Genomic DNA, 18,668 nt, shown 5'->3' on the forward strand with positions numbered 1-18,668 from the left:
AGTTACACTGATAAATCTGGTAGCTAAATCTTTTAGTAATATAGAAATGCACTGATAATACCATCATTTACAGTTAAAAATGGAAAATCTGTTAGAATCAAGTCTATGCATTTCGTTATGAGTGAACCACAGTTTACCCATACTGCCACCAGTGCATTGTAGGCTGTTTCTTAGTGGTGCAGTATGCTTACTAGATTTCATCGTATTTCTTGAGATAGTAGACACAATGGAGCTACATAAGTTTCCTCAGTCACTGAAAATGCAACCATCTCCAGAAATAGACTTCAGGAAACTAAAACCATCTTTATGAAATAACCCCCTTAAACTATTCCCTTTTATATGATCTTCCTTGAAAAACAGTGGAAGAGCTGGCATTATTAGATTCAGCTCTTTTTTTTACCACGAGATGGAAGAAACACTTAAGCATTTTTTGAACTTTTTCCAGATTTGGAATCGCTTGAAAGATCTAGAGATGAGAAGCCTCTGTGTAAACCAGCCAAAGGATACTTCGCTAGACTGGGTTGAGGGGCACTCACTGAGTTCACTTCTCTAGTGAGAAATCTTCCAGTGATGTGAGTTGGTGTGTGTATATATGTGCGTAGGTCTGTGTGTGTGTGCATGTGTGTACATGCCCATGCCCATGTGCCCGAACAGCCATAAATAATGCTTGCAGACTGCAGTCCATTCAGCCTTGTGTGATTAACATAATGGAAAATGAAAAATTACTCACTGAAAAAAGGCTTTTTAAAAAGAACAGTTTTATAAATAGACCCTCTTGATGGCTCTGGGTGGCTACTGACAATGGTGACTTTTTGTAAATAATGCCAGAATGAATAGAGAAGGCTCAGCAAGCTTCACTTTGTTGACAGAAATTAATCTACTGTACTTTAAAAAAATTCTTGCAGTAATGTCACTTATTAATGGAGAAAAAGACATCTTGATAATTGGATTTAAATAAAGCTTTTATCAAAATGTTTCTTCAATTCAGAAGCAAAAATTGGGTAACAATACAGGACTCACGGATACAGAAGCAAAAATTGGGTAACAATACAGGACTCACGGATAGAGAGAGGCAAATATAGGGAAGCACACTGGCAAATAACATAAATAATTTAACTTAATGTGAAAATTAAGCCACTGCGCCCCTCCTTATTAGATAATTCAGATGACTGAATATGCTCTAAAGTAGACCATAAAATAGGAAGAATTCTTGCCTTAGAATAAATTTGTACTAATGAATGTTAAGTCTCTTCCTCTTTCCCTATGGTTGCTGTTGAACATTACCATCCCAGTTTCTTCCTCATTTTACCTCATTCTTAAAATTAATGAAGGAGTTGAAGGGGAAGTGATTACAACCTCCAGGCCTCCTAGGCTTAGAGATGCGTTTGAACCGGATTCCAAATGCAGACTTGGAGAAGGGGAGAGATTGTGGTGGCAAGGTTAGTTAGTGAATTGTGCAAAACTCTTAGCTGTAAAATAGAATGCAGAGAAAACAAGTACTACTCGGTTAAGGATCGAAACATCACGGCTCCCAAGTCTATGGTCCCTCTCAGATGGGGTTGTCTCCCCCTCTACAGAGGTAACCACTCGCTTGACCTCTGTGAAAACAATTTCTTCATTTTCATTTTTCTCATATCATTTAGTGCTCATCCTTAAAAGTGGAGTTCAGTTTTACTTGGTCTCTATCTGTATATGAAAGAGTCAGCGTGTGTGTGTTGTTTTGTGATCTTCTTTACTTGCTTATAGAATCTATCCACTTTATTATGTATCATCTCTTTATTCAGTTTCGCTGCTATATAGTTGTCCTAGCCCACCCAGGCTTCAAAAAAATACCAAACTAGTCAACTTATAAACAACAGAAAAGTGTCTGTAGACAGTTCTGGAGACTGTAAAGCCCAAGATCAAGATGCCAGTAATTCCATGCTTGGTGAGGGTTTTCTGACTGACAAAGAGTAAAGAGTGTCTTCCTGCTGTGTCTTCAATATCAGAAGAGCCAATGCAGCATGCCGGAGCCTCAATACAGACACTAGCTCATTCGCAGGGGCTCTTCCCTCACCCCTAAAAACCTGTACCTCCTAACGCCATCACTTTGAAAGCTAGGATTTCAAACTATAAATTTCAGAAGGAGAGGAACATTTACATTCATGCTGTAGCAATAAGATTCCATTGAGTGGATATTCTAATATGTATTCCTTCTATTATTGAAATGCATTTGAGTTTTTTGTTTGCGTTTTGTCTTTCAGTGTGGTACAATTGCAAATTGCTGCAAGAACATTCATAGTGCACCTGAACACACATAACCTATCTATAGGGCACATATGTGAGGAAACTGCTAGTATTAACGTATCTTCAACTTTAATAACAAATGCTACACCATTTTCCAAAAGATTGAAACAATTCACATTTTCAGCAGAACTATATAGATGCATCTGTTCATCACCTGTTGTCTTCTGATTGCCAGATAGTATATCTTATCGTGGTTTTAGTCTGCATGGTCTGGAATAGTGAAAAAGCATTTCATATGTTTATTATTCACTTAGGAAATAATATTTGTAAATACCTTTAAGCTAACTTTCACCTTTATATTACAGAAAAGAAAGACTAGAAAGAAATTAAAAGAATTTTTAGTTTCACAGTGGATTACAGCTATTAGGGCAAAAATTATGCAAGGAAGAAAAGGTAGAAGAAGGATGTCTTAAGAAGATTTTAGATTAAAAAGAGCATTCTTCCTCCTTGACTTTCATTTGACTTTATTGTATCTTGATGTGTGGAAAAGGCCACTACCTCAGGTTTAAATGAGAAGTCATAGGAATCTATGCAATACCTCAGTGCAAGAATGTGTGGTTATTGTGATGCTGAAATTTAATTAAATTTCATGTAACCCCATGAACTAAGAATAGGAAAAAGAAAGTTGTCATTCATGTTCTGTGAAAACAAATTTGAATGCTTAGAAAATCGAGATGATAGGCGAATCACAAGACAATCTATCAAATTAGTTGCAGGGAAAACTTCATGTAGAATGTGGGAAAAAATTATAAATTCCTAGAAGGGTTTACATTTAAATTGCTCCAAAAATACATTTCGTTTTTCACTCCTTTTTTAAGAAATTGGGTTTAGAAATTATAAATAATATGTTATAGAATGACAGTGCAGAACACAAAAGATAAAATTCTGTTGCTATATATCAAAAGATTAGCAGTGAATGTACACACACAGTTTTAGGAAAAATATAATATTGAAAGTATGTATATGCATTTGTATGATTTTAATCAACTTTTTCAGTCTTATAACCAAGTTATTCCAACCATGCTGTTAGGAAAGTTTATTTTACTATGTTTACTCACACCAAAACAGATATCCCTCTAGTGGAAAACCACCATCTGGACTTACGTTTTAAACAGTAGCACTGTTTTTCAATTGTGTTATAGTTTACCCATATACAAATATATCAAGGTTCAATTGTCTGCATTTTGGTTAAAGCATAGACTTTGGTAATAAATGCTTTCCAAAACCAATACAATATACCTGTGGTATATAAACATCAGTTCAGAAATATTCCTAACCCTTTTACTCTACCACAAGCTACCACGGCTCTACATTCTGTGGTTTATTTCTTTTGCCTGTTACTGAACATCTTATAAATGGAATAATACAATGTGTATACTTTGTGTCAAATTTCTTTCTCTAACACGATTATTTTTGAGATTTATCTATGTTACTGTGTCAGTTGTTGCAAAGTAGTATGCTATTGTATGAATAAACCACTCTATTTATCCCTTCCCTCTAATAGGTTTTACTTATTATGAAATTTGGCTGTGTAAGTGGAGGAGCATAAATATTTTGTACAACTCTTTTGTGGACTATACACTTTCTTTCATCTTGCATAAATACTTAAGAGAACAATTCCTGAGTCTTAGGATGTGTGCATAAACACAGACCTTTTCAATAAACCACCAAACTATTTCCTAAGTTGGTTGGACCATTTCCCATTACTCCCAATACTAATGAGTGAGAGTTCCAATTACTGTATCTTCACTGTCATTTGATGTTGTCAGTCTTCTAAATTTAGCCATTTAAAAAGATATGTGGTTGTATCTTGTGGTTTTTCCTTTCACTGATGACTAATGATGTTAAGCACTTTTTTATGTGCCTATTACTCATGCCTATGTTTCTTATAAACTGTGTCTTTGATCTCTCATAAAGTAATATTTATGTTGTAGCATTACATGTTCTCTCATTTAATTGTATTGACATTTTGTTGTAAATCAATGGACAATATATGTGTAGAAATGTGTCTAGATTTTTATGTGTTCCATTCATTTATTGGTCTATCTTGACCATTCAATAAGCAATATTGTCTTGATTAGATGGCTTTCCAGATCCCTTACAATCCATAGCCTGAGTCTACTGACTGTTCTTTTATTTAAAAAAATGTTTTACAATACTGGGAATGGAACCCGAGTGCAATTTTTATTTTATTTTGAGATAGGGTCTTTTTAAATTACCCAGGCTGGCCTTGAGCCTATAATCCTCCTGCCTCAGCTTGTTAACTTACTGGAAATATTTCTTACTAATGTAGAGCCTCTGAATCTCTATATAAATTTTATAATCACACTGTCAAATTCTTAAATAAGAAGGCCCATTACAACTTTAATTGGGATGTTTCAGTGTCTAGATTAATTTAGAGATAATTGTCATCTTAACAATATTGAATCTTCTAGTCCATGAACAATATAAATTTCTCTAGTTATTAAAGTCTGCTTTATTCTTAGCAATATTCCGTAGCTTTCTGAATAGAGGTCTTGTGCTATTTTTATTAAATATATTCCTGTGAATTTTATACTCTTCAATGCTACTATAAAAGGAATTTATCTATTTACCGGTCCAATTATTTTAATACAGGTTGACCAAAAATTGCATTTTTATAAGACAACATAGCAGGAAATTAAAGCATGCTAATTTTATCAAATTTATTCAATACAAGACTTGACTGATGGAAATAATACCTGCTCTAGCAATGCTCAGGGTAGTCAGTACATAAGCAAAAACCCAGCCTGATTGACATTTGTGATAAATGGTTCAGTAGCTAAAAGTTTTTATTTATGTAAAGTGTTTGCTACTAGTATATGGAAGTACAATTTTTTTGTATGTTATGTTCGTTAATATTTCTGTATATTAAATTTGACCTTATTAAATTCATTTATTAATCCTGTTTTTCAGATTCCTAGAATCTTTAATGCAAATAATGGCAGTACTTACTTCTGTGCCTATGACATCCAGTATAATGTTGAATAGATACAATGATAGAACTCCTTGTTTCTCATCTTAGGGAGAAAGCATTTAATTTTTCATAAGTAGATATGAACTTAACTATGAAGTTTGTGTATGTCTTTCATAAAACTGAAAATTTTCACTTCTGTTTGTTCAAAGGCTGTAACACAAGTAAGTTTTACATTGTTTCTAATGTTTACATAGTCCTTTGCTATCATAGTTATCATTTCTGGGACTCTTGATTGATAGTTTTATAAGCCTCTTTTGTATTTTCTTTTTGCTAAGAAACTTCTTTTTAGTATTTCTTACAAACTGATGGATGTGATCATAGAAATATTGTCATTTATTTTCTTTTGTTATAGTGTCAACTTGTGCTATTCTTATATTTTTAACAGTTTATGGGAAAGTGTTATTATTTATCTTTTAAATGTTTGAAAAAATTCCCCAGTGAAGTCACATGAATGTGGAGTTTTGTTCTGTTTTGGTTTTGAGGGGAAGGTTTTCTAGTTTCTGTTTTTTCCTGGGTCAGTTTTTCATTGCATTTCAGTTGTGGTAACATAATGTTACTTGTTAACATGTATTATCTGTTTCAATGTTTGTAGAATCTACAGTGATATCTTTACTATCCCATTTGTGATCATTTGTGTTTTCTCTCTAACAAAAAAGAAAAACAAGCTTCCACAAGTTGAAGGTCATCAGCCATTAACTACTTGATAGGAAAAAGTCAGCAACCTACAAAGATAACAGAATCCTGTATTTCTACAACATATGATCTATAAGGTCCTGTGTACAATAAAAACTATTAGAAGGTCCTATATTCGTGAATAAAAAATCAGTCAATTGAAATAGCTCTGATATGATTTAGATGTTAATATTAACATGCAAAAACATTAAAGAAACAATTATAAGTCTAAGTATTTTGAGACAAAAAAATGGTCATAATGAGTGAACAGATGGGAATCGCAGCAGAGAAATGGAAACTATATTTAAAAACATAGAAATTCTAGAACTAAAAAGTACCACATCTGAAATAGAAATTTCATTGAATATGGGCTGAAGAGCAAATCCAAGTTGGCAGAAGAAAGTGACATGAATATATAGCAATTATTCAATCTGAACAATAGTGAGAAAAAAGCCTGAGCCACACCATTTTCATCAGAATTCATAAGCTTAATTACAGTGAAACTGAAAGCTAATAATTTCTATGTTTTATCCCTAAGAGGCTAGTTACCATGGAAATCTCACTTTCCCTTTTGTCTTCTTAGAGCATATTTATACAGAAAAGGAAGAGGAGTATAAACACGACAGAAAGATTAAACAAGACAAGGCACGATTTGCTACAAATATTTTACATTTATTATAAGAATACAAAAAAAGAGGTTTTGCAGACTCATGAGTGGTGATCGGTCTATTGGAAAAGGAGGCTATTCAAAAATGGTCTAAGTTTACAAAAGTGATGAAGTCATATTTTAAAAATGGGGGAAGCAATTAAACATCCTACAATGTTAGCCAAAATCCAAAGTGGAATTTTTCTCAATGTAAAAACTAATAAATAAATGCTAACGTATTCTAATTTATCTTCCTACTATCATGAAGTTGGTATTCTTAAAAGGGGGGGGGGTAGGAACCTAGAATGGCCTTTCTGGATGGGCTGGGTTCATTAGGGACCATTTCACGGACAAACTCGTGGCACTGGCAGCCAGTGCTGCCTCCTGCCCTGATTCACGGCTTCCCCGCGGAAACCATGTAAATGAGGAGATGCAGCTAGACCCCTGCCACACACATACAAGAAGCTGAAGTTTGTTTAGAAGGAGGCCATCACTTGCTGTGGCCCCGCTTCTGGGCCCCTGGGCCATGCCAGTTTCTTTCTTTCCTTTGCTCCCCCTCCCAATCCACAAGACTCTGTGAGCCCCAAGAGCGGCCCACTCCCCTCGTACCCAATAATGAATGAAGTAGCCCAAGATGACTTCCGTGGGCAGACTCGAGTCTGGAAGAGAAGCAGTTCCCATGTTTCCTCAGTGCTACACTTCGGGCTCTGAATTACATTGCCAAGGCCTTTCCACACAGTTCAGTTCTGGTGACTGATCATTTTTTCCTTCCTGGTTGCCATTTACATGGAGTTTCTAGGCCACCCGTCTTCATCCCCCATGTCTTTCCAGTAACCTGAATAAATCCCTTTCATGTAAATCCTGTACCACAAAGTTAATCTTTGGCAAAGAAAAGACTGGCAGAGACAGTAAGAGAGGCAAAGTCTGGCTGGGTTCCTGTGATCTGGAACTGGTAAACACACTTCCCTGTGGGCTGGGCACAGTCTTGTTGTCCCAGTTTGGTTATGCAGAGTATTTTTTTCCCACTGTAATTACCCTCAACAGGAGGAGAAAAGGTGGGGGAATTTTCCAGCATGACACTCACTACCAGAAGAAGATAATGTTTAATGTTTGTCAGAGAACTAAATGAGATGACTTTCCTGCTCTGCTTTATTTTGCACGAACTGGGAGCATGCTTTGCTCTGTGATAAGAAGTCGTGTCAGCTGCCACCTCTTACAAGCTAGTGTCAGTGTACTTGCTTCTGTGTAAGTAGATCTCCCTGGCCTCTGCACTGAGACTACGTGTGAGGTGGCCCACTCCTGCCTGCATCAAGAAGAAGTAAATATAATAATAGGGTAGACTGAACCCTGGACCTAGAAAATCGTGCTGGTGCCTCCCAGTCTTGCTGTGAGGCTCTCATTCATGCCTAGTCTCTTGGAGGAATTGCAAGGCTAAAAGAAAGATTTATTTTTCACCTCATCATCTGAGTTGTTAAAAAAATATTTCCAAACTATTACAGATAGGGAGAAAACATTCCATCTATGAGAGATGTAAAACTACCAGTTTCACACCTTTAAAAAATGTGCTTTGGAAGAAAATAGCAGGTGCAGATAAATCACAGGAGCACAGCCCGGCTGTGGCTGGAGCCCCAGGACAACGCGGGGCTGGCGAGGCCGTGGGGTGTGCTAGGCAGAGAGCTCATTTGTCGCCCTCTAGTCTCCAGTGTCAAGGCTCTCGGTTTCTTTTGCATTTTTCACCATCAAATTCTTGCCAGTAAAAATCCTAGTGAAAGAAGAAAAAAATGGTAATGCAGTGCCCGGAGGCGGGGCAAGAATTACATCCAGACAACATACAACAGGTTCTTTTTGTGTCTCTGAGCCAGGCAACCTGTGTCTGATGGCCAGTGAGAACAGCATCATTGCTTTTTAACTCCCCAAACAAAAAACCTTCTTGATGTTTTCCGTGTGTTACTTTGCAATCTGATACTTAGCAGTGAATACAAGGATGAGAAAACTCAGGCTCATGAAAAAGATTATCAGAAATTCAAGCAAAGAAGAGAAGACATTGGTTTACCAGTTTGGTTCCCTTCTCTTCTTCACTGTCAAAGGGGGTGAAAGAAATGGGGTGGTGTAGGGGGGAGTCTGCCTAAGAGAGAGAATGCATTCAGGGCTAGAAGGTGGGGTGGGGCGAGGGTTTCCCAAATGCCAGTCATTCATATATGGCCTCTACGATGTCACCCGGTCACAAATCACCTGGCCTGTTTATTTCCTCTATAAAAGCATTTCATTTTATTTTCAATGTAAGTTATCTTTTTGGTTTGATGGGGGCTAGTTATAATTTTTATTAGTACATTAAAATAAGCACAAGCCAATAACAGTGAAATACCACTTAAATCATCTCTAGGATTGCCAAGCAGCTCACACACCACTTTGAGAAAATATTGGGTGTGTCCAAAAGGTCACAGCAATAGTTATGGGCAGCAAGAGCCTGCTCCAGTTTCTAAATGTCTTGCTTTCAGTAGTATACCACCACCTGGCTGTCTGGGCCAGCCATAAAGCATTAGCATTTATATTTTCCTAGAATGATATCAACTCAGGTATAATCCTGCTGATTTCACAGGAAAACCAAATGGTTTAAAAAAAAAATAACATGCAGTTGATTTGCATAAATAAAATCTTTCTTGATGCATGTGTGTTGGGAGTAATAAAAATGGGTTTATAGAAATGGAAAGTTAGTATCCACCAGTTTAGAGCATACCCATTTTCATAAAGATGAAGAAATCGAACTTTAGAGAACTCCAGGAATTGAGAGGGATCCAAGACTCATGCATGCATAATTCCTAGTCTCACAGTCTGCCCGTTACTGCCTCTCTGGTGCCCCCTGTCTTTTGCCCCGCGGTAGTTGCTTTTGACTACATTTACATTCAATGAATGATCACAGCATTTCTAGAGATTGTCTGTTCCTTGGCATAGATGGAGACATAACTCTAGGAAGTGGAGTAATGCCCTTGAATGATCCGAGTGTGGCATCTGTGTCAATGCAAGTGGTTAGGAGCTGTGTACTGGTACCATGAGGAAGGTTTTCCTTACCTCTCGTCCCCATTTAGGGCTCAGGGGAGGCCCTAGTTAGAAATTGTTCAGGAAAACTTTGCTGAGAAACTGATAGGAAGAATAAGTTAAATCGAGGCAGAGAGTGCCCTCAACATGTCACACATCAGTCCTTATGGGACCCCTCCCTATATGGCAAAGCTAGCTTGCTCCCTCCCCGCTCCTCTTCCTAGAGCAAATGGCTTTTGATGTCAGCAGAGGGCAGAGCCAGGGATCTGAGCCATGCCGCATTAGATACAGAGGAAAGGGCCAGGGCTTTAGCTCAGACTCAGAGCCTACCTGGCAAGTGCAAGGTCCTGACTTTGATTCCCAGTACCAAAGAAAAAATACAGTGGGCATTCCTGGGCGTAATGAGCCATATCGTTCTCAAGGCTGTGGCCAATATGACAAAAGATGGCCACAAGTGAGAGTCACTTCCTTTTATAACAACCCTCTCTTCGATCATGTGGGTGGAAGCTGTGACTTGAATATGGCAAAGATGATGGGTTATCGTTCCGTCTGTTAGATTACTTCCTGCGGTATGTGCCACTCCCATGGTTCTACCTCATTGTCTGAGACATGCCCTTGCATTGGCCAGGAGGAAGGAAGGTGCTCTCCTGTGACAGGAAACTATGGCTGGCCTCTAGCTACCAGCCAGCCATGAAACAGGGCCTCAGTGCCACAATTGAAAGGAAATGAATTCTGCCACCCAGGGTGCATTTTGAGCCTCTGTGACCCTGCAGCCCTGATGGATACCTGGATTGAACCTAGAAAGCCCCTCGAGCAAAGGGCCCAGCTAAGTTGAGTCTCTCATGAGAACTGTGAGATAATGTGTTGCTTAGGCCTCTTAATGAGCATTTGTTATGCAATAGTAAAGTACTAATACAAACCTCTTATCTCCATCAGGTCCTATGTGCTACCTAAGCTAAAAGGGATTATCTCATCCTTCAGTTTTCCTAAGACGCATAGGAAGTAGATCCATGATTTTTCCAGTTTTACTGATGTAGAAACGGATGAGAGATGTGAACTCAGATAAACTTCCATCAGCTAAATATTGGTGACTAGGACTGTGGTTACTGAAGTAGGCAATGAACCACCCCAGGGTGCCACAGAAATTCACAGGCACCCCTAAAGGACTTTTGTTTTTTAGGGAATCCTCTGTTTGATGGCATGTAAGTGATTATTTCCATGTAGCTTACGGATTCAACATTAGATTATGCTACTTTCTATTTTATGACATGTATTTGTGAAGTTGATTTCCAGTGGTTGCTCCACTGAAAACAACTACATAATAATCACTATGTGTCTTAGTTCCTTTTTACTCATTTCTGAGACAAAATACTTGATGCCCAAAATTAGAGAAGAAAAGGTTTATTTCTTACAGTTCTTGGAGGTTTCAGTCCATACCCAGTTGGCTCCAAGGCAACATGGCATGTGGGGCAGCTACTCATGGCCACTGCAAACAGCAAGGCAGGAGCTGGCAGGAGAGAGATACCTTCTTCCTGCCATGACATCATATCCTGGCTCCACCCCTATGCAAGTGTAGCACTTACACCACCAATCTGAGTGCTAGACCACTGAACCAATGAACCAATCACAAACGCATAACTGCATGAGGCTTGGGGACCACTGACATAAACCATGACACTGTACTATAGGAAATCAAGGTCCAACCTGATTCTAAGGCTTGCGAAGTTGTGCAGTGCCCACCAGGTACAGATCCTATAAATAAGTAACTGTGGTTATTTAAGAACAAAATGAAAGTAGTATTTTTCCTTTCAATTTATGTGTTATTTCAACAGACTAAGATATACTAGAATATAAATATTAAATTGAGTGTGAGTAAATACTTAATATGTGGAACCACTTGGTACTTCTTTCGGTCTAGAGGAGCTGCAAATAAAGCTATTTTGACAATGAAGACATTGAGAACATGTGGGCCTTTCTCTGGCAACCCAGTCAACCAGTGGTTGAAAGACTGACAAGTCTCATCTTACTCTCCAGAGGTTGGGACGAACCAAAGGACGGAGACAGGGGAGCCTATTACACAAGGACTGTGCGACTAAAGTCCCTTATCTAGTCATGACCATGCTTCTGTAAAAGCAGCTTCTTGGGTGATGGGAGATTTGTGTTGAGAGAGATTTCCAGCCAGGGCTAACTGGGCATTTGTGGGTCACACTCATGGGAAGATTTTTGTGCCTGGCTCAGGTGGGAAGTGAATCCAGGGAGTCACTAAGATTTCTCTAGAATCCCAGGCCTCCAGCAAATCTGAAAGCCCTGTTTAGGGCCCAGCACTGTTGCCCATGGCCAGATGTTTCTAAAGAACCTAGAACCACAAACATGTTTCCTCCACTGGAAAAGGGACCATATTAGCCCAATGCAGGCTAAGCTTCCATAATCAAGAGATCCGCATTTCTCCTATTTAAATCCTTGTGTATGGGATGGGAAGGTATCTAGGGTTGAAGGACAGCTCAGCCATTTTCAGCAAGTGGACCCCATCTCTTGGTCTGAGGAGGTTGTTCCATGAGCAGTCATCTCCCAACCATGGATATGATCTTCATCTGTTGTAGACTCCATAACAAATTTAAGTTTGAGAGCCCTAAAAAACAGAAAGTTATTTCCTCATAGTTATGAAGGCTAGAAGTCCAAGATCAAGATGTCAGTGTGTTGATTCCTTCTGAGACCTCTCTTCCCACTGTGTAAATCTTCATCCAAATTTTCTTGTTCCAAGATCACCAATTATATTGGGGTAAGTCTCACTCTAGTGCCTCCTTTGAACTTCCTGGCCCTATGGACACATTCTCTCCAAACATATTCTCCTCTCAAGATACTGGAAGATCTTTTACATATGAATCTTGAAGGGCACAAGTTAGCCCATAAAGACACTGAAGGACAATTCATAGCCTTCCTCAAAGGAGCCTTACAGAGACCTATAATTTTCTTAACTGTGCACTGCCGTTCATTCAGCAGACATCTGCTAGACCTGTGAACGCTGACTGGATAGCTACCTGTGTAGGCTGCCCTTGAGCTCACTGTCCTGCTCATGTAATAATCACAAAGAAAACACTGAGATAAGGAGGCAGGAGCAGGGAATGACCTAAGGCCCCTTTGTCAGATGCCTCAGTAGAGTAATTCATCTAATTGGAATAGAGTTCAAACATGGGTAATGTTTTTCCTGAAAGTCACCAAGCATGGAGCCTAAATCTCCTAGTTTGTCATCCTTGAACTTTAGGATGTGATAGCATTTGATGGGCTAAAGAGATCGCATCTGCTATTGATGGTCTCATGTCACGGAACAACATTTTGAAGTGAATCTAGGGAAGGCTGTAGTGGGAAAGGAACATCTATGGAGCACTTGTAGGTGTGCGCCAGTCCCTTAGGCATTTGTGCACGCACTGCCTATCAACAGGGCAGATATTATCTTTATTTTGTAAATACAGAAATAGAAAGAGGAGGCTGGATTTAGCAATCAATATCCTGCAGAGGCAAGGATCCAAGCCCAAGTTACTGTGTTACTCAGTGCTTTGTATTGTATGGTAGAGTCAAGATTTGAACTCAGATCTTTGTGTTGAAGCTCATACACTTTTTAATCATATCCTATGTTTTCTTTGGGATAAAGGTAAGTGATAGCTGAATTGCTCTTGTAGAAAATATTGTTTAGATGGAAAGAATCATAATGGCACTCTTAGCTTGTGTGAAGGCTTCAAGAGAACAAAAGGCAGGAAAGGGGTCTGATGGCTGCTCCTTTGACCTTTTAACCAGAGTTGGCCCAAGGAGCACTGAGATTCAGAATAATTTCTTAAAAGCAGACAGGCCCCGCTCAGGATAGTGTGCTCTCTGCAGGCGACCTGGGCTGGACAGCCAGAGTGAACCCACAGTGGCAGTCCTGTAGGGTATGAGGACCCCACCGAGAACACTGAGCACTTCAGTGAGTTGTTCTGTCCACGGTGCCTGGGACAGTCCCATCCAGTGTCTCACATGATCTCCAGAACAGCCTTCTGTGTTTTGTTTGCATTTGAAATTCTTTCCCTTCCTTCCAGTTTCTCTCCCCCAGTCCTTCCCCACATGGGCTCAGTATCTCCCAGAGGTTGGGCTCCACTCCAGGAAAAAGGAAGCAGCTCAGAGATTTTTTCCCCACAAAACCCACTGACTAATTTTAAACATCTCGCCTCTCCCAGGGTATTCATTTCTAAATCCAGCCTCCTCGTAACATCCTTTCTGTTTCTGTATCTCTCTCATTGCTTTCCATGGAGATTTGGATTTCATTAGTGATGTGAGCTGATAAAGACAGATAGTCCATCCACGATTTTAAATTTGCTACTCTAATTTAATCTCTCCTTTGATGTTTCTCCTTTAGAGGCAGAATAATCAGTTGGGTTTTCTTGGCTGTTGTTCATAGCTCTAATTTTTAACTATGGGGTCAACGTCTTTGCCCTTCCTCAGCCTTTCCCCCAGAGTAATCTGCTTTAACAAGCATTCTGTCTACCAGAGAAAAATGTGTGCTCTTTTATCTCACCAGATATTTCATGAATTTCTTAACTTAGTTCACTGCCATGCATGCAACGGACATCTGGTAGACCTGTGAACTGTGACTGCAGAGACTCTTGTGTAGACTGTGGTTGCCCTCCAATTCAGTGCCCAACTCATTCATGTTCAGCATTCTCCAGGAAGTCTGGGATGGCTGCAGGACTGGGTATTGCCTTGGGGAGGATGTGAAAGTGTGTTGCTAGGTATTTTGGATTTCTGGTTTTTAAGAAAGTCTTGGGCAAGTTAGGATGACTTCCCTCTCAGGATCGCCTTATTCCTTCAGCTCAGCTGAATTTCTGGGCAAAGGATTTCACATCACCTTTATGGGAGGAGCCACACCTGTGAAGCTAGCTGCTATCCTGACTGAAAATGCTTGTCCTGAGGAGGACACAAGGACATTTTGGGATTATTCATACACAGTCCTCTCTGAGTAATGTGTGAGAGTGACGGGAAGATGGGCAAGGTGTGGCTGGGGAAATAGCATTAGAAACCCTGTTGTGAGCCCATTAGACTCAGGAAGAGAACCCTGTGATTTTGTTGTTAGACTCTAGAGTTTCAAGACAATCTTTCAAAAACCTCAATCTGTCTTTTTTCTTCCAGACATAAATAAGAACGAGTGGATTTCAATCACAGAGTGCTAGAGAAATGAGCTGTAATCTAGATTTTATAAGTTTTTATTTCTTTCTGCAGGTAACATATAGAGGGCTGGTGATACACGTGCTCAAAGAATTTACCAATAGAATGTAAGACAGGTGTGAGTGTATTTGGATCACTGAGTATGCTGTCAAGGGCGACAGGGGATGAGTTCCTAAGAGAAGAATCCTGCAGTCAGTGTGAGAGATTAAGGTTCTTATAAGGGAATGGAGACATGGGAAAGTGTCTCAGCTAGTAAATGTAAATATTTTAGAAATGCATTTTTCAAGCCAGGTGTGGTGGCACATGCCTGTCATCCCAGCCCTGGGAAGGCTCAGGCAGGAGGATCACTGCAAATTTCAGACCAGTCTGAACTATATAATGAGACCCCATCTCAAAGAGAGAGAGAGAGAGAGAGAAAGAGAGAGAGAGAGAGAGAGAGAGAGAGAGACACAGAGAGAGACAGAGAGAGAGAGAGAGACAGAGACAGAGACAGAGAGAGAGAGAAAGACAGAGACAGAGACAGAGAGAGACAGAGAGCGACAGAGAGAGAGAGACAGCGAGAGAATACATTTTCCAGGGCATCCTCTTTTGTTCATCTTTCAAGAACAGCTGTATTGTAACTGAAGTTGTACATCAAAGTTGCAAATTGTCAAGGTTTTTGGCTTAGGCCTCAAAAAGCGTTCTTTAGAGAACTGAAAAAAAAATGGAAACAAATTTTGCAAATGGAAAGAGGAACAAGAATTGGAGGGAGCAGGGAGGAATTGGACAATTAAGGTATGTTATATACATGTAAAACTCCTGAAGTAAATGTAATCATATGTACTGCAAACAGGTACTAATAAATTTTAAAAAATAATACAAGAAAGTCTCCTTAGATAAGGATGTCTGTTACTCTTTTTTGGGAAGGCTTAACGTTGTTTCAGGGGAGGAAAGGATGGTTTTTGTATTTACTTTTAAACTGTTTTCAGTCCTCTAACTGTCTTGTATGTGCTGGTCAGAAGTATGGTATCAAAAAAGTTTGGGTGCTGCAAATTTTAACCCTTTTGTTACCACATGCATGTCTGTAATCCCAGAACTTGGGAGGATGAGGCAAGAGGATTGCTATGTGTTTGAGGCCAATGTGGGCTACACAGTGAATTGAAGGCCAGCCTAAACTACACAGCAAGAACCTTCTAAAAAACAAACAAACAAACAAACAAAAAAAAACAAATGTGATTGTTTGAAATATAGGGGTGACCAAAATATATGATGAATAGTTAAATTTTAAAAATTTACCACCATAATTCCATTAATCCCCCTCAAAATTTTCCTCCTTACTTTGAATGCCCTTATCCTGTCATTCTTGCTGGTTTCTGAAGCAGCTCTGTAAGTCCTCTTTCATGAGTGTCTTTAGAATGTGTGATCAAAAACCATGAATGCTTGTGCAGAGTGTCTTTCAGTGGAAAAGCAGGCTTGAAAAACATTACAGGCTGTCCTCGGCACCTGATTCACTGGAACTGGGGCTTCCCTAACATTAAAGTGCTCATGAAAGATAAATGTTTTGAATTGACTCAGGACACTAAGACAGCCACAGAGTGTAGGTAAACACTCACAAAAGAGAACTTCAGGACCTGCTTCAGAACGTAGCAAGAATGATGGAAAGAATGTGTTTGAAATAAATGTAGTATTTTGAGGGTGATTAATGGTGAGATGTCTTTGGCTGTAATAAGTGATTTTTAATTTAATTATTCACTGCATTTTAACCAGATCTTGTGAATTAATCATTCACATGTCAAAGTATTAACAGAATACACTGACCTGTTTTTATTTACTTCTCCTATTATTCTTTCTAATATTTCTTTAGACAAATGTCAACAGAATATATATTGTCTTTTTGAGACAGAGTCTCACTAAACAGTTCAGGCTGGTCCTGGGTTCACTTTGTAGCTCACACTGGTCTTGAAATTGCAGTGATCCTCCTGCCTCAGCCCTCCCGAGTGCCAGAATTACGAAAGTGCACATTATGTCCAAGTGGATATATGTATCCACACCTTGCTTATCTTTTCTTATCTGATAAACTCAAAGAATAAAAAGCAAAATAAAAGATAGACAATAGGAAACAGGGAGGTAAAACTTTTGCAAAAGGGAATGAGACCAAAAGATGAAGAGAGGGAGGAGGAGATGAATAGAATTAAGATGTGTTATGAGCATGCGCCAACTTCCTCAGTGAACGTAATTTGATGCATGTATTAAATGTGTATTAATAAAACAATGGGATTTTCTTTAACCAAGCATGTCTTATGAGAAATTTCAAATAGGAAAGATGAAAGACCTTAAGATATCAACCCACATGCCCTATATCAACCCACATGCATCTATATTTTATAATTAACAATTTTCTATATTTGTTTAATTACATACCTATTCATTTTCCATTCCTTTATCTTCTTTGTTTAAATTTTTAAAAGTATCTCTTAAACTAAATTACCAGTAGTATCATACCCTTATGTAGTGGTTGATTGATGTGTCAACTGGAGACATTTAAAAGCTTAACTAAATGGGTTTAGAACTCTACACCCACCCTAGGGTGGTTCATCACCTGGAGGTATAGAAGGGGAGGAGGAAGGACGGATGCATTCCATTCTTGGGAGAAGCTCCAGTCTTCACCTTTGGTTTGGACCTCTTCTCCTTCTCCTGGATTCCAGTGCAGACTCTTCAGCTTTCCAGCATAGACTCTTCAGCCTCTCATCACAGAGCCTTCGGCCTTCTGTCCCAGACCCATTAGCCTGCTGGTGTGGACTTGCACCAGACACTAGGGTGAACACCAGACCTTGGATTGAATCCTTTGGCCTCCAGTGTGTAGACACCCTCTGCACGCTTCCTCATCGGACTCTGGCTAACCATCGTAAGCCAATCTTGTTTCTTTTACATCTGTGTATCTCATGTTACGTCTGTTCTCTCTACCAAAACCCTAATACACCCTGTATAGCTCAGATGAATATCTTTCATTAGATTTTAATATTTATTTACATTTGAGTGTAAAATTAAATAGTAATCTGAGTCATCTCGGTTTTAACTTTTGGTGTATCCTATGATAGTAGGGATCAAGGTTCTTTTCTTTCTTTTTTCAAATGCCTTTGTTTCAGGGCCATTCATTGAAAAGACTTTCCTTTCCCTATTGTATAATTTTAGTGCATTGGTCAGAAATTGAGTACATAAGATTAGGTCTATTTCTGGGCTCCATTTTTAGTTGTCCATTTGTCCATTCGTCCTTATGTCAGTACCATTCATCTTATGTCCTCTTACTTGGTCCTCTGTAGGTTTACTATGGGTATTTCACTTCCCTTAAATTTTCATATGTATTTTAGAAACTGCCACTTTTGTTCTTTATTTAAATTTCAAATCTTGCCAGTATGATAAATGAGAAGTGATATTTCAGTGCAGTTTTTATGTGAGGTTGAGCACTGAGAAACCCAGCAGTGGTGGCCTATGCTTCAGAAGAGGGTGGTGGAGGAGATGGTCCGCCTCATACAGGGAAGGGCTCACAGGAGGACCAGCGTGTGTCCAGCGTCCTGCCCCTCGCCTGCTGCTCTGTGTTCCTGCAGTTTTCATTACTGTCATCATCCTGGCCTACATTTGTGAAGCCTCTGGTCTCTCCTGGGGGTGGAAAGTGCTGTGGATAAGCAAATAAGAAGCTTAAGAATAAACATGGGAAGATGAAAAAAATGGGGGGCTGGAGGAGCAAACAGATGGCTCACTTCCCGAACTTTGGTAGGGGAGATTTAGAGGAGGGAAAGAAGCCTAAACCCCAAAGCCTCCTATCTGTGGCATGCAAACAGCGCCCTTTGCCAGGTGCCCGCA

The 18,668-nt window shown here is 39.3% G+C and overlaps 1 protein-coding gene across 3 annotated transcripts in view; it reads right to left on the reverse strand.

Annotated features, from left to right (window-relative positions):
- Positions 1–18,668, reverse strand: part of LOC100723598 (tyrosine-protein kinase Fer) — a 449,398-nt gene that overhangs the window by 55,461 nt on the left and 375,269 nt on the right. Inside the window, exon 19 of one of the 3 annotated variants that reach the window (XM_063238109.1) lies at positions 6,605–8,361. The exons of 1 other annotated variant lie outside the window; for it this stretch is intronic. In XM_063238109.1, the coding sequence (XP_063094179.1) occupies positions 8,339–8,361 (23 nt within the window). In that variant the 3' untranslated portion in view covers positions 6,605–8,338. Of the gene's footprint in view, positions 1–6,604; positions 8,362–11,020; positions 12,265–18,668 lie in introns of those variants that run through there. One more of the 3 variants, XM_063238107.1, reaches the window with a different exon arrangement.

The sequence above is a fragment of the Cavia porcellus genome, unplaced genomic scaffold, assembly GCF_034190915.1.
Source record: "Cavia porcellus strain 051 isolate PalLab524CR breed Dunkin Hartley unplaced genomic scaffold, mCavPor4.1 scaffold_27, whole genome shotgun sequence".
NCBI lineage: Eukaryota > Metazoa > Chordata > Mammalia > Rodentia > Caviidae > Cavia > Cavia porcellus.